General features: G+C 51.7%; 1 protein-coding gene across 1 annotated transcript in view; it reads left to right on the forward strand.

The window, feature by feature from the left end:
* The first annotated feature begins 426 nt into the window (after positions 1-426).
* DCHS1 (dachsous cadherin-related 1) overlaps positions 427-15,012 on the forward strand; it is a 33,790-nt gene continuing 19,204 nt past the window's right edge. The window contains exons 1-2 of the mRNA XM_058663462.1: positions 427-682; positions 13,088-15,000. Coding sequence (XP_058519445.1) covers positions 13,207-15,000 — 1,794 coding nt within the window. The 5' untranslated portion in view covers positions 427-682; positions 13,088-13,206. The remainder of the gene's footprint in view (positions 683-13,087; positions 15,001-15,012) is intronic.

The raw sequence follows: 15,012 nt of genomic DNA on the forward strand, positions 1-15,012 counted from the left end.
GATAGAGCGAAGGGAGAGACGGGGAGCCAGGACAGGGAAAAGGGACTGAAGAGAGAGGAGACTGCAAATGAAGGCTGGGAGGAGAAGGGAAGAGGGGGGCCAGGACCGTGGGGGAGAGGAGGGGACGGCGGGGGAAGAGGGGATGGAAGGAAGATGCAAGAGCAGGACGAGGCGGGGTAGAGGAGGGGGGACTGTAGCGGACGGGATGGGAGGAGAGAACGGGGAGAAGTGACCGGGAGAAGGGAAGCGAACCAGGACGGGGGCCGGATCCGGCGCCGGGGACCGGGGCCGGGAAGTCGAGGGGCGGAGGGAGGGCGGGCGGCGGGGGCGCCGGGGCGCGCGGCGCGGTGGGGCGGGGGCTGTGCGGGCGGAGGGGCGGGGGCTCGGGTTACCGCGCGCAGGGCGGGGGAGGGGAGGGGAGGGGGCTCGGGCCGCCGCGGCGAATCTCGCATCCTCCGCGGGGCGGCTGCGGAGGAGGCGGCGCCCCGGCGGCGGAGGACCGACCGATCGACGGCCAAGGGCGCGGGGACCGACGGCAGGCTGCCCGGAGGGGAGCGCGGGCCGCAGACCGGCGGACGACGATGCGCGGCCCCAGGCCCCGCGCGGGCGGGCGCTGCCCGGGGGGCTGACCGCAGCCGGACGGCGCCCCAGCACCGGGCACCGGAGCCCGCGTCTCGCGGAGGTCAGTGCCACGGCCGCCCGGCCCGTCCGACCGCGCCCGCCCGGCCCCGCTGGCCTCCTGGAGCTGCGGCGGCGGCGGTGGAGCCGGGGGCTTTGTTCTGAGCCCGAGACAATGGGGGAGGGGGGGCCTGGGCCTGCGGGACGGGCGAGCGTGAACGTGAGCGTGGGGGCAGGGCCGGGGTCTTTGTGTGCGTGTGTCATCGAGTGGGCTGTGTGGCGGCGCGTGTGTGCGGGGAGTGGGGTGCGGGCTGCGTTGTGTGTGCCACTCCGAGGGTGTGTGCATCCTCTGAATGTGAGCCAGTGCGGGTCCCGGGGGAGGGGGGCGGGAAGGGGGCTGTGTGTGCATGTGCGTGTCACTCGGAGGGGGTGTGGGGTCGGGATGAGTGTGTCATGGGGAGGGAGTCCCTGCGAGGCTGTGTGCGTGTGTTGCCTAGCTCTGTGAGAGCCATGTGTCAGAATGTGGAGGATGGGTGTGTGACAGAGACAAACTGAGACAGAGACAAAGAAACTGAGGGGGGTGGGGAGCAGAAAGCAGCCTAGCTGAGAGAGTGGAGCCTCAAGTGGAGGAGTCACCCCGCTGGTATTGTAAGGGGAAGCCAGTGCCTGAGCAACTCCTAGGAATTGGTGTCCAGGATGCCTCCATCAGAATCCCGGGCAGGGGATGCAGGGAGGTCACCGCAGGCCTGGGTCCCACACCGAGGGGGTGGGGAGAGGAAGGTCCAGAAGCACAATGCACTCAGTGTGGCATGGGCTGGGCCAGCAGCCACAAGGTCATAGGCCGGAAAAATATTGTTGCTTATGTCAACTCCTTAAATACTCACATGGGACAAAGTCATAGCCCTACTGAACCCACAGGGGACACTGTCCCAGTCACATACATCCTCAAGAGAGGTCCTCACAGCCCTCGTACACCTCCAGGAAGCACTGTCAGAACCAACACACATAGCCCACAGTAGACTGCCAAGCCAACACACACCTACAGAAGATGTTGCAACCCACACATTCCCAGAGAGTCATTCTTAAGGCCAACACTAAGGGTGGGGGACATTGTTACTGCCAACGACATCTCGGGAGACTCTGTCACAGCCAGTACATCACTTAGGTTACACAGACTGAGCAGAGCTGTCTGTACATAGCAGGTGTGTCCGAGACCTGACACTCACAGGAGTCTACTGCAGCACCCTTACCACGTAAGCACTTAGATAACCCCTGGGAGATTCAGGCACATGCACACACACCTGGGGAGAGTTTCCCTGCTGTTCAATTCTCCTTACAGAGCGCACACCCTTACTCCTTATCTATACACCTCCCAGGCTTTGCCTCTGGTTTCTTGAGAACTTTGAAACACGAGTTGATCTTCCCCTTGCCTTCTATCCTGTAGGTCCTACCTGTCCTTCCGATACCTGTACCACCTTAGCTTCTAGACCACTCTGAGGAACTCTGATCTCTAAAATTCTGAACTCCTGAATTCCACTCTCGGTTTACTGCTCCCTATATCTTCCCAGCTTTCAGATGCCCTTACTCCAATATACTCTTTCTCTTTCCAATGCGCTCTTGCCCTGACCTCTGTCTCATCCTCTGCTCCTTCCTGGCTCTGTGCGCTCCCTCCAGCTCATATGCCAAGGACCGTCCATTCAGCACTCCTTGGCCATCTTTGTTCCATTCTCCTTGAGCCCTCCCATCCTACAAATTCTCAACCACTCTGAGACAAAACTTACTTAAATCCGTGCTTTTATAAATTCTACTCTCAATGGAACCTTCAATAAATAATTTTTTATTTGGGAGGCAGACAGAAAAAGAGATAACAGAGACATACAGGTAGAGATCTCCCATATACGGATTCTCTCTTCATGTGCTCAAAAGCCAGCAACCAAAGCTGGAAGCTTGGAACCCAATCCAGGTAACCCACAAACTTGAGCCATCACCTACTGCCTCCCCGGGTGACCACTACTAGCAGAACCAGGAATCAGGAGCAGAACTGGCATTCAGGTTCAAGTGCCCTGACATGTAACGTGGGCATTCCAAAAAAGTATCTTAACACTCAGGCCAAACACCTACCCAAGATGAAAGTTTTTCTGTCTTCACATTCCTTTTGTCCCACACCCTTCACTGAATTGTTTTCAGTAGATTAATTATCCCATCCACAGATTCAGTTATCCAACAAATGTAGCCACTCTGCCAGGCAGTGTGGTAAGAGCTGATATATGCTGAACAGAGTGGATATGGCTCTAGCCCTCAAAGAGCCTGCAGGCCACAGGGTTAAGTGTTGTAGCCACAGCACTCGCAAGGAGATATAAGTCAATGCAGAGATGGCAGAAAAGACTTCCCAGAGGAAGCAGCATTTAAGCTTAAACTTGATAGAAAAATAGAAGTCAGCCAAGCGAAGGGAGGTGATAGAGAAGGAGACAAGCCAAGGGAGCCGCACGGGAAAGCCCACGTGCAGACAGGTGTTGTGTCTCAAAGCTGGGGCAGTTCTGTATGGCACTTATAGGACAACAGGAGATGGATGGAGACTCGGACTCTGCAGTGACTGTGTAAGTCCCAAGAAAGGATTCATGTAATGGGGTGACAGGATCAGATGCAATTTAGGCATAACACTCTGGCAGTGTGTGGAGCAGGCTGTTGTTGCAGGAGCCTAGGCGGGGATAACGCTCACCTGACCTGGAGTAGTGGCAGGAGACGGGGAGAAGGCAGAAAGTTGGAGGAGCTCATCTGACAGTGGCTTCAGCAGGGCTGAGACAAAGGGGTTTGTGGCATGCGGGGAGAAGAAGGAATTAGGAGTAGGAAACTTGTCTTCTCCATTTGAATTTCCTCAGCCCTCTACGTCCTCCGTCAGATTTTTACCTGCACCTTCTTGTTTTTTTCTTCCTTCCTATAATGCGTGTGTCTCTTGTATCTACAACCAATTCTCCACCTGTCTTGTGGCTCCCGCTCCCTGTCTCCTCCATCAAGACTTCACTGTACTGATTGTTCTATATCTTTCACAGGTCTGAAGTTTTCTCCCTCTCCTACTCCTCCTGGAAGTGCATAACGATCCTCCCCTCTCTCCTCTTCTTCCTCACAAAGGAGTTAGCAGTATACTTCAGACCCACATTTGTGTTCTTCCTAGATTAGTAACTGTTTCCACTTCCTCACTTCCCTTTACTCCTGCCCCTCCAATTAACAGCTCTCACAAAGTGAAAGTGGCCTCCCGCCTGCCAAATCTGGGGGATTTCTAAGTCCAACCCCGCTCAACCTCTTAAGGCGGTGGCATTGTTGACCTTTCTCCTCTTTTGTTCTTGTCTTTTGGCTTCTGAGTCACTCTGACCTGTCAGGATTCAGTGAGCACCCGTGTGCCAGCCACACTGCTGGCTGATGGGAGTCACTGTTCCTACCTACAAGGAGTTTACACACTTGTGGGAGGAGAGACAGTAAATGAAGAGATGATCACAGCCTGATAGGATTCTTCCTGCTTCTGCTGCCAGAGCTGCTCTAGACTCTCTAACACCACCCCCCCCTGAGAGATCCGTATGCCCCTGGATGAGCCATCTCATGTATTCCCAGGGCATCAATGATCATCTGTGGGCTGGTAACTTCCGAGGATCACTTTTCAGCTTCAGACCTGCCTACTGGCTGCCCACTTGATCTTTGCTGTGTATCTCCCACGGCCTTTAGCATGTACAAACAGAACTCACCATTCCTTCATTCCCCAGATGACCATCCCCACTCAGTACAAGCTAGAAACTCAGACACTAACTGGTAGTATCTCTCTTCTCCACATATCCCATCATTCAGAAAATCCTTGGAATCCACTGATTTCTTCTTCTCTAGTCATCTCTGATATCCCATCCTCTTTCTCCATTACTTCTGCTGGTACCTTCACCTCGCTATTTCTTTTCATATGAATTTTTGCACAGTCGCCCGGACTTGTCTCCCTACACTTCTCTTCCCTCTTCCAGTTCATCCTCACTGCAGCAGGAGAGATCTTCCTAGCTGTGTCACTCCCTTCTCTGCATTCTTCACTGTCTTTCCGTTTTCCTTGAACAGAAATCCCTACTGGTTAATGAAGCTTGTGAGATCTCATTCTGACTCCCCCCAGCCTTCTCAGCCTCATGACTGGTCCCATTTCCTTAGCCTCCTCGCAGTTTGCATTCCAGCTACAGTGAATTCCTTCTAGTTCCCTAAAGACATCACATTCTTCCATGCTGCTGGCCCTTGACACCTGCTGCCTGAATGTTCCTTCACTCCCTTCCTCCTGGCTAATCCCTTCTCATCCTCAGATCTGCTCTCAAACTCTGTCTTTGCTAATTCTACCAGGCAGGCTTGAGCTTCTCCTGTTTTTCTGTTGTTGCCTCTTCCTTGCTGTGTTTCCCCAGCCAGGCTAAGACCTCTTTGATAAGGCAGAGTTGCATCTTATGCACATTTTGACCCAGATGCTTGGCAGTGAACAAAAGAATAAATACATAAAGCCTCTCACAGTCCATCTCTCCCCTTCATTCACTTTTTACCTAGTCTTGGCTGTCTACATAATTGAGATGATTTCGCAGAATTCATTTACTTCCCTGGAAACATAACATACTCTTCCTCACCCCATGGTTTTCCTCCTCTCTTCCTTCTACCTGGCTTTCTCATTTCCCAGATCCTCTTCATGCCTTTCTTCTACACTTCTGTGAGATGCCCTAAGCTACTCCTTCATCCCATCACTTGAAGTCCTGCAACTCTTGGCATCCCAGCCCCTGCTCCTCGTGTCTTGTGCCCTGTCTCTCTCCCCTCTCCTGCCTGTCAATGGTAGCAGAAATAAGATTGGGCTGGCTCTTCTCCCTGATGCCTTGTTTCCTGCTAGCAAAAGCCCCTCCAGAAGTTCTTGCTCCTGGATCCTAGCTTCTTCCTGCTATCTGCCTCTTCCTTCAGCTCTACTTCCTTGTTCCCTAAGGAATCCTCTAACACTAAAGCATCTTCAGTCGCTGCCACTTGGAGGGGCTGCTGATTCCCCGTGCACCTGGTGAGGGGGCGTATCTTCAGGTGGTGCATCTGGAGCCCAAAGGCCTGAGGAATGAAGCCCCTCTCTGCTCATGTAGTGCAAGACCCTCCTTGTTTGACTCTCAGAGCTGCCTCAAGAAGCCTGTTAGTCATTAGAACCTAGAAGACAACTCCCATATGGTTGATGAGACAAGGAGACCAGAAGGGGTGAAAAAAGAGAAAACAGAGAGGGATGACTACACCTCAAATCTTCCAGCCACACTGTTTATGACCTGACTGGCTGAGCTTCTCTGAGCTCACCAAGTGAAAATAAGAATATCTCCTTAAAACAGTGATCTGGGGGTTCAGAAAGATAAATTCCCACTATTCAATCAAATTTTATTTGTAACTTCCCTGTCCCATTAAGCAACCTCCCCTTTCCCTAAACTTCCTCCCTCCTGACACTTCTGAGTTGCTCCATCTTCCAAATTTCCTGCCAGCTCCAGCCTCATTGTCCTTCTCAGCCTTCAGGATTCCCAAACCCATCACAGCCAACTCTGTTCCCCCTACCCCACCTGTTCTAATCCAGGTCTCCCTTCCTCCATGAAGGCAAGAACTTGATCTCCAAGTTCTTGCTCCATCTCTGGGGTTTCCTATGTCATGTGGCACATGACAGGGTATCAGCAGATATTTGTTGAACAAAGCCATCACTGAATGACAAACATGCCCTGCCCTGGGCTCTCCCCTTCCCATTCCATTCTTTGTTTGCTTGGAGGCCTCTGAGCAAGCCCCACTCTCACCACCTTGTCCTGCGCTCACTGACTCTTCACCTAGACTGGGGATTGTCTCACCTTGCACTCCTCTAACCCACCCTGTGCACACGTCCAGACTTCAATTCCTAAAGCAGAAGAACTTGGGTCATTTTCCTTCCCTAATCACTGGTCCTTCTGCTGGGCATTCCAAGAGCTATAGCAGAGAAGCAGTGTGGTCCAACAGAAAGAATTAGCTTTGCAGTCTGCCTGAACTCCATTCTAGATATCTCTGCTACCTTCTTTAAGCCCCACTTTCCTCATCTGTGAGATAACACTATTCCGATCTTAGTGAATGTGTGCTTGTGTGTGTGAGAGAGATACAGCATCAGCAGCCAACATTTATTGCATCATCTCTTTGGACCAGGTACTGTGGTAAGATTTTATAACATTTAACTCCTGTATCAACCACTAAGTTACCCACTTTGATTCCAGTATTACAGCAGAAGCCAAACAAGGTTTAGAAACGTTAGATAACTTTGCCCAAGGTTATGCTGCCAGTGGCAGAGTCAGAATTTGAACTCCTATCTCATAGCAGTCCATCTTTTTTAAGATTTAAATTTTATTTGAAAGCCAGAGTTACAGAGTAAAGAGAGAACAGGTGAACTCTTCATCCACTTGTTCACTCTCCAAATGGCCCCAATGGCTGGAGCTCAGTCTACCAGGAAGCAGCAGCCAGGAGCCTCTTCTGGGTCTCTCACATGGGTGCAGGGGCCCAAGGACTTAATCCATCTGCTGCTTTCCCACACCATAAGCAGAGAACTGGATCAGAAGTGGAACAACCAGGACTCAAACAAGTGCCCATATGGGATATCAATACGACACCAGAAGCTTACCCTACACCATAGCTACCCCTTGAGTCCATCTTCTTAACCACTAGATTAATAGCTCATGCTTGCATGCCTATAAAAGCTTTCTGTACGCCAGATACTGTTGGATACAATGTAGTATTATTATTATCCGTATTTTGTAAATGAAGAAATGTAAGCACTGAGAAAGTAATTGGCTTGCCCAAAATCTCACAACTAGGAAGTATGAAGCTGAAAATAGAGTCCAGACTTTAGCTCTGAAGTCCCCGTCTTAACCACTGCCTTCTCCCACCTGACTACAACATATGAGGGTCTTCAAAAAGTTCATGGAAAATGTGTATTATGAAAAAACCATGTGGGCCTGGTGTGGTAGCCTAGTGACTAAAGTCCTCGCCTTGCACGTGCCAGGATCACGTATGGGTGCCGGCTCTAATCCCAGCTGCTCCACTTCCCATCCAGCTCCCTGCCTGTGGACTGGAAAAGCAGTCTAGGACGACCCAAAGCCTTGGGACCCTGCACCCTTGTGGGAGACCTGGAGGAAGCTCCTGGTTCCTGGCTTTGGATGGACTTAATTGTGGCCATTTGGGGAGTGAATCAGCAGATGGAAGATCTTTTTCTATCTCTCCTTCTCTATGTGTATCTGCCTTTCCAATTAAAATAAATAAATCTTTTAAAAAAGAAAGAAAAAACTATACATGAATACCATGTTTTTGATACCAAAATAAATGTATCTGTTAAAGCCATTTTCCCCCAGAAACTTTAAGAAGTGCCCTGTTCTCAGAATGTAGTGAGCACATAACAAATGAATGTAGGCTGACAGCTGGTCTAGTTAGCTGTTTGTAGATCCATTCTCATTTCCCTGTGGTGGGCTTGTGCCCTCACCATTCTCTCCAAGACCCCCTGTGACCTCCTTACTGCTGAGTTCACGGTCTGTTCCTATCTCAGCAGCACTGGACACTAACCACTTCGGCCTGTGTTTACCCTTCTGTGATTCTGCCTTCCAAGAAGAGTGTCTGCTCAGCTGGCCCTTATTTGGGATTTTCCCTGGGTTTCATGTGAGATGTTCCACTCTACACAGCCTGTCTGAAGGGGGGTCTCTACATTTACAGCTTTCAATTACCCCTGGATTTGTTCAAGCCCATTCTCCAATCCAGACACCTCTCCTAAGCTTCAGGCCTGCAGATCTAGCTATGCCTGGGAACTGTCCCCCTGGAGACCCCAAAAGGTACCTAGAAACTAGCTTTTCTACAAGTAACCTGATCATGATAGATCAGGTCAGAAACCAGGGAGACTAGAGTCTAGAATCCTTCCCCTCCCTCACCCTTGCTGTAGAGTCAGTGGCCTGGTCTTGGCCACTTTGCCTACTCCTCTCTCTCAGTGATGTCCACTTAGCCCTGATGCTGCTAACCTGGACTCTTAAAGATGCCTTACGCCCACTGCAGTCTGCACGTGTTCTTGTCCTACCTCCACTGTCCAGCTGTGCCTCTCTTTCTTCCTGACTGCATCTTTCCCTGGCTCTCAAGCAACATGGAATGCATGGTCCTGTGATCAAATTAAGACTATGTTCGCTCAGGAAAATCGTTTCACCCCGAGCCTCAATTTCCTCATTGGAAAATGGCAGCTGTGAGTCTTTCCTCACAGGCTTGTTATGATGATTAAATGAGATACTGTCTGTGAATTGCCTGGCATGGGGCCCAGTATGCTGTAAAAGCTCAGAAAATGCACTTTCTCTCTGCCTCTTCTGCTCAGTCTGTCCCCGGAGTGTCCTCCTTGAGGGACACAGCCAGGCCTGGAGCACAGCCTCTGACTTCTCTCAGGGACACCCAGAGGAGCCAGTTTGTCAGCCCTGTCCCCCTGCCTCTCCTCCTCTTCTGCCCTCCCTGCAGCCTGGCCCTACCTCTCCTTTCTCCCCACCCTACAACCTCTCCAGGTCTGGCTGTTCTGTTCACATCCACTTCCAGCCCTTTTCTACTTCCTCCTGGAGCACCTTCCTCTGTGGTTTCCCTAGTCCTTCCTCCACTCCTCCCCCATCTGCTCCCACATTCCCTCTGGATGTCAGGTCCGTAGACCCACAGGCTCTGCCACTTGATTTCATTCACCTTCAGTCTTCCTTTGGATCCTCCCCCACCTTCCCTCTTACCCTGCCGTGCCACCACGCTGCAATCTGAGGCTCTCTTCCTCTTTCTGCCCACCTCCCTTTGCTCACCGAGGCTGCCCTTTCTTCCTGTACTTCTAGCCAGTCTGTCTTTCATAGCCCCCCTCCTCACCGCTGTTGTCTTTCTAGTCCCTGCCCCTCGCAGGCCCTGGGACAGGAAGTGGAGGGAGGAGACACGGGTGGTGCCAGTTCCCCCAGCTTGTTTCCCCTTCTGTACCTCAGGCCACTGCTCTGCTTCCTCCTGGAACAGCCCCTTCCCCTGAGGTCCACCATCCTCCCCCCAGCCCACCTCTCTTTCCTCTCCCATGTTCCCCCTTACTCCCAGGTCCTGCAGACACACAGGCTGGGGGTGGAGGGGAGAGTGTGAGGGGGTTGTGTTAGGGAGGGGGAACTGACATCACGTTTCAGGCCCCAATGAGCAGGCTTGCCCCTCCCCCTCCTAATGAGAACCAGCTGTGGTTCCAGAGGCCCAGATGTGGGGATAGAGGGGGAGAGCAGGATAGAGTCAGAAGACCAAGTAACAGGACAAGGGGTGGGCGGGGGACAGACTGAGGGCATGTAGTGAGGCAGAACGGGTGGCAGAAGAGATGTGGCAGGTCTGGGGGAAGGGAGACAGATCTGAATAGGACGCAGCATAGATGGAGGAAAGAGACAAGATGGATGGGACAGGCGTGATCCGGGGAAAGGAATGGGACAGGCCTGGAGAGGGAAAGACGAGAACAGGGAGGAGGATCAAGCCTTAAGGAAGAAGCAGTGAGAAACACTGGACAGATGGGAGGAGATGGTGCTGAGAAGAGAGCTGGAGAGAAGATGAGACAGTCTCAGGAGAGAGTCTGGAGTTCAGGTTTGGAACTGGAAGCCTTGGAGCAGGAAGTGATGAGGCATAGTCCAGACAGAGGCCCTAGGGACCCGGAGGTCACAGCTGCAGCCGCAGAGCTGACCACGAGTGCCCCGGCAGCATGTGTGAGAGCGTGCCTGCGCGTGGGTGGGTTTGCAAGTGTGTGCGCGCGTGCCTGCCTCGTCAGTTTATGCATACGTGACAGTGGGCCTGTCTGAGGGCATGAAGGGTGAGTGTGTGTGAGGGGAGGGTGTGAGAGAGGGTTGGATATCTGAGGGTATGGATGTGCTTGTCTATGTAAAATCCATGGGAAAGTGACTTTCTTTGTAAGTATCTGAATGTGTACATCTGTTTGCCTGCATGTTTGTGGGGCTGGGGACATGTCATTGGATACGTGCATGCATGTGTGTGCATGTGTAAGTTGTGAAAATGTGCTTCTGAACATAAGAAGTGGTTATGCCTGTTAGGTGCAGTGGCTGTATGTGTGTGCTACAGCGAGCCTCTGTGCATGTATATACAAGTGTGTGCTGTGTTCCTGTCTCTGTGTGAGTCTCCATGGGCCTCTACATCTGTGGGTCTGGCTGTGAGAGAAGGTGCCAGTGCCTTTGTGAGAGTACACTTTTGTGTGGCCACTGTGTAACTTTGCAGTGCCCAGGGACCCAGGCTGGATAATGAGAGGTCTCCACAGGTTGAGGGAAGGGACCACTCACTAGGTACGGACACCTCTGAACAGCTGGCAGTTCAGATCAGAAAGTTTCTCGTCATCTTTGACTTCTCCCACTCTCTAATCTCTTGTCTTCAAGCAGTCACAGGCCCTGCCTGTTCTAATGCCAAAGCACCCCCACCCAGACCTTCACTGCCAATTCTAGTCCAAGTCGCTATCAAGCAGTGTCATCCCCTGACCTTCCACAAGTGCCTCCTAATCACCCTGCTTGTCCTTTGTTATCTAAAGGGTAGTGGTAGCCATATTGACAAAGTGTAAGTCATCTCATGGCCCTTCCTGAATGCTTTATTGGCTTCCATTTATCCTTGGAATAATGTCAGAATCCGGAATACAGCTGATGTATCCCTGCCTTGTTCCCTAACCTCTACCCCTAGCACTAACTCTTCACACCCATTGCTGCCCTCCAAACACTTCCATCCCTTACTTGGCTATGGACTATAACCTTTTCCATATTCTGTTCCTTCCCTCAGAATGCTCCTCTCTTGCTGTAGTCCTCTTCTGTGCCCACCATGTCTTTCCAATGCCTGTACTCAGAGCTTGACTTGAACGTCACTTCCCCAGAAAGGCTCTTCCTAGGTGAAGCTCCTTACCTGTTCTCTTCATTCCCTGTATTTCTTCAGAGTCCTTCTTATGTTTATCCAACTCCTGGACTATAAACTCCACAGAGCCAAGGATTATTTCCTTTATTCACTGTCGTATTCTCAGCGCCTTCACAGAGTAGGTGCTTCAGCTATTGCTGAAAGGGGAGGAGAGCAGATCTGAGGTAATTTACACACATACACACAGTGTTTACCTTTAAAAGATCAAAGGCTTTGGGGAGAAAAAAATTTAGAGATCCAAGCACATGAGCGATCTTCAAAAAAACTTAATGGAGAGAGCCCAGCGCAGTAGCCTAGTGCCTAAAGTCTTCACATTGCATGCAATGGGATGCCATATAGGTGCCGGATTGTATCCCTGCAGCTCCACTTCCCATCCAGCTCCCTGCTTGTGGCATGGCAAAGCAGTTGAGGACAGCCCAAAACTTTAGGACCCTGCACCCGTGTGGGGGACCCTGAGGAAACTCCTGGCTCCTGGCTTCAGATCAGCTCAGCTCTAGCAGTTGAGAGCACTTGGAGAGTGAACCAGCAGGTGGAAGATCTTTCTCCTTATAAATCTGCCTTTCTAATAAAAATAAATATATCCTTAAAGTTAAATTAAAAAAACTTAATGGAGATTGCATACTATGAAAAAACACATGGATTGAAAAAATTGTACAACAAAGCAAATTTATCTTTCAATTTCATTTCCCATGAACTTTTAAAAGTAATTGTGTGTGCACAGATGTGTATGCGACCAGCTATTCCTCAGTTAGTTTTAGGATGCCCCTTTATACAGAGTGACACAATATCTACCTATAACACATGTACACTGCACTTGAAGTCATCTCCAGGTAATTTATAATACCTAGTAAGATGTCAATTCAATATACACAGTTGTTATACTGTAATTTTAGAGAAAAATGACAAGAAAAAGAAATTTGTTTATGTTCAGTACAAATGCAAATTCTTTTCTCCAATATTTTCAATCCAGAATTGGTTGAATTTATAGATACAGAACTTAAGCATATGGGGAGAAGACTTGTTCTATTCATATATAATGAGTTTATATATATATATGCATATGTATATGTACATGTACATGTATATATAAACTCCAGGCAAGATTATTGAGTTACTGATGCTGGAAAGTGGGTGAGATTATGTGGATATTGAGGCTGGAAGGGGTGGTTATTGGTTCTGGATGAGGAAAAAATGAGAAAGGACTGGCCATATCTTTTTTAAATCCAGAAATAGTATATGGGCTGCCAAAGTGAGACTCAAGTCCAGAAACAGAAGGAAAGGAGTAAATAGGAAAAAAATCTGTTAATAGAGGATGTAGGGTGGGATGGGGACCTGTCAGGGGAAAGGTGAGAGGGGATCCTAGGGAGTCCTGACGCAGAGGGTCATGGGGCTAAGGTGAGTGTGTTGGGCAGCATGAAGACCTGGCAAGCATTAGAGGACTCAGCATGTCTCAGTTTTAATGTGGCCTCCATCCCCATGTAGACTGTTGGTCTCTTCCCTGGCATGATCTTTTCCCATCTCCTTTTCCTCCCAGGTCAAGGAACCTGAGTAGGAACCAAGGCCCAAGCTGCACTTGATCCAAAACCTAACACCAGTTAGTCCCCGAGGCTGGTCTGGAGCTGGAGCTCCAGCAACAACTGGGCTGTTCCTGTCATGCAGAAGGAACCAGGCATTGCACTTTCCTGCCCTGGCATGAAGAGCCCCAGGCCCCTCTTCCTGCTCTCATCGCTGCTGCTGCTACTGCTACTAGGGGCCTGGGTGACAGGTGCCCAGGGTCAGGCAGGAAGCCTAGACCTGCAGATTGATGAGGAACAGCCAGCGGGCACACTGATCGGGGATATCAGTGCAGGCCTTCCGGCAGGCACAGCAGCACCTCCCATGTATTTCATCTCTGCCCAGGAGGGCAGTGGTGTGGGCACAGACCTAGCCATCGATGAACACAGTGGGGTCGTCCGGACAGCCCGTGTCTTGGACCGCGAGCGGCGGGACCGCTACCGCTTCACTGCAGTCACTCCTGACGGTGCCACCGTGGAAGTTACAGTGCGTGTGGCTGACATCAACGACCATGCTCCAGCCTTCCCACAAGCTCGGGCCACTCTCCAGATACCTGAGCATACAGCTTTTGGCACCCGCTATCCGCTGGAGCCTGCTCGTGATGCAGATGCTGGCCACTTGGGAACCCAAGGCTATGCACTGTCCGGTGATGGAGCTGGTGAGACCTTCCGGCTAGAGACGCGCCCTGGGCCAGATGGGGCTCCTGTGCCTGAGCTTGTAATTACTGGGGAGCTAGACCGAGAGAACCACTCCCACTACATGCTGCAGCTAGAGGCCTATGATGGTGGTTCACCACCCCGGAGAGCCCAGGCCCTGCTGGACGTGACCCTGCTGGACATCAATGACCATGCCCCAGCTTTCAATCAGAGCCGCTACCATGCCGTGGTGTCTGAGAGCCTGGCCCCAGGCAGTCCCGTCTTGCAAGTATATGCATCTGATGCTGACGCTGGTGCCAATGGGGCTGTCACTTATGAAATCAACCGGAGACAGAGTGAGGGTGACGGGCCCTTCTCCATTGATGCCCACACGGGGCTGTTGCGGTTGGAGCGCCCCCTGGACTTTGAGCAACGGCGGGTCCATGAACTGGTGGTGCAGGCACGGGATGGTGGGGCTCACCCCGAGCTGGGCTCAGCCTTTGTGACTGTGCACGTGCGAGATGCCAATGACAATCAGCCCTCCATGACTGTCATCTTCCTAAGTGCAGATGGCTCCCCACGAGTGTCTGAGGCTGCCCCACCTGGGCAGCTGGTGGCTCGGATATCCGTGTCTGACCCAGATGATGGTGACTTTGCCCATGTCAACGTGTCCCTGGAGGGTGGAGAGGGCCACTTTGCCCTAAGCACCCAAGACAGCGTCATCTATCTGGTGTGTGTGGCTCGACGGCTGGACCGGGAAGAAAGGGATGCCTATAACTTGCGGGTTACTGCCACAGACTCAGGCTCCCCTCCACTGCGGGCTGAGGCTGCCTTTGTGCTGCATGTCACCGATGTCAATGACAACGCTCCTGTCTTTGATCACCAGCTCTACCGGCCCGAGCCTCTGCCTGAAGTTGCACTGCCTGGCAGCTTTGTGGTGCGGGTGACAGCACAGGACCCTGACCAAGGCACCAACGGTCAAGTCACCTACAGCCTGGCCCCTGGCGCTCATACCCGCTGGTTCTCCATCGACCCCACCTCAGGCATCATCACCACGGCTGCCTCACTGGACTATGAGTTGGAACCTCAGCCACAGCTGATTGTGGTAGCCACGGATGGGGGCCTGCCCCCTCTGGCCTCCTCTGCCACAGTTAGCGTGGCCCTGCAAGATGTGAATGATAATGAGCCCCAGTTCCAGAAGACGTTCTACAATGCCTCACTGCCTGAGGGAACCCAGCCTGGAACCTGCTTCCTGCAGGTGGGTAGGCCA

Source organism: Ochotona princeps, chromosome 4 (genome assembly GCF_030435755.1).
Source record: "Ochotona princeps isolate mOchPri1 chromosome 4, mOchPri1.hap1, whole genome shotgun sequence".
NCBI lineage: Eukaryota > Metazoa > Chordata > Mammalia > Lagomorpha > Ochotonidae > Ochotona > Ochotona princeps.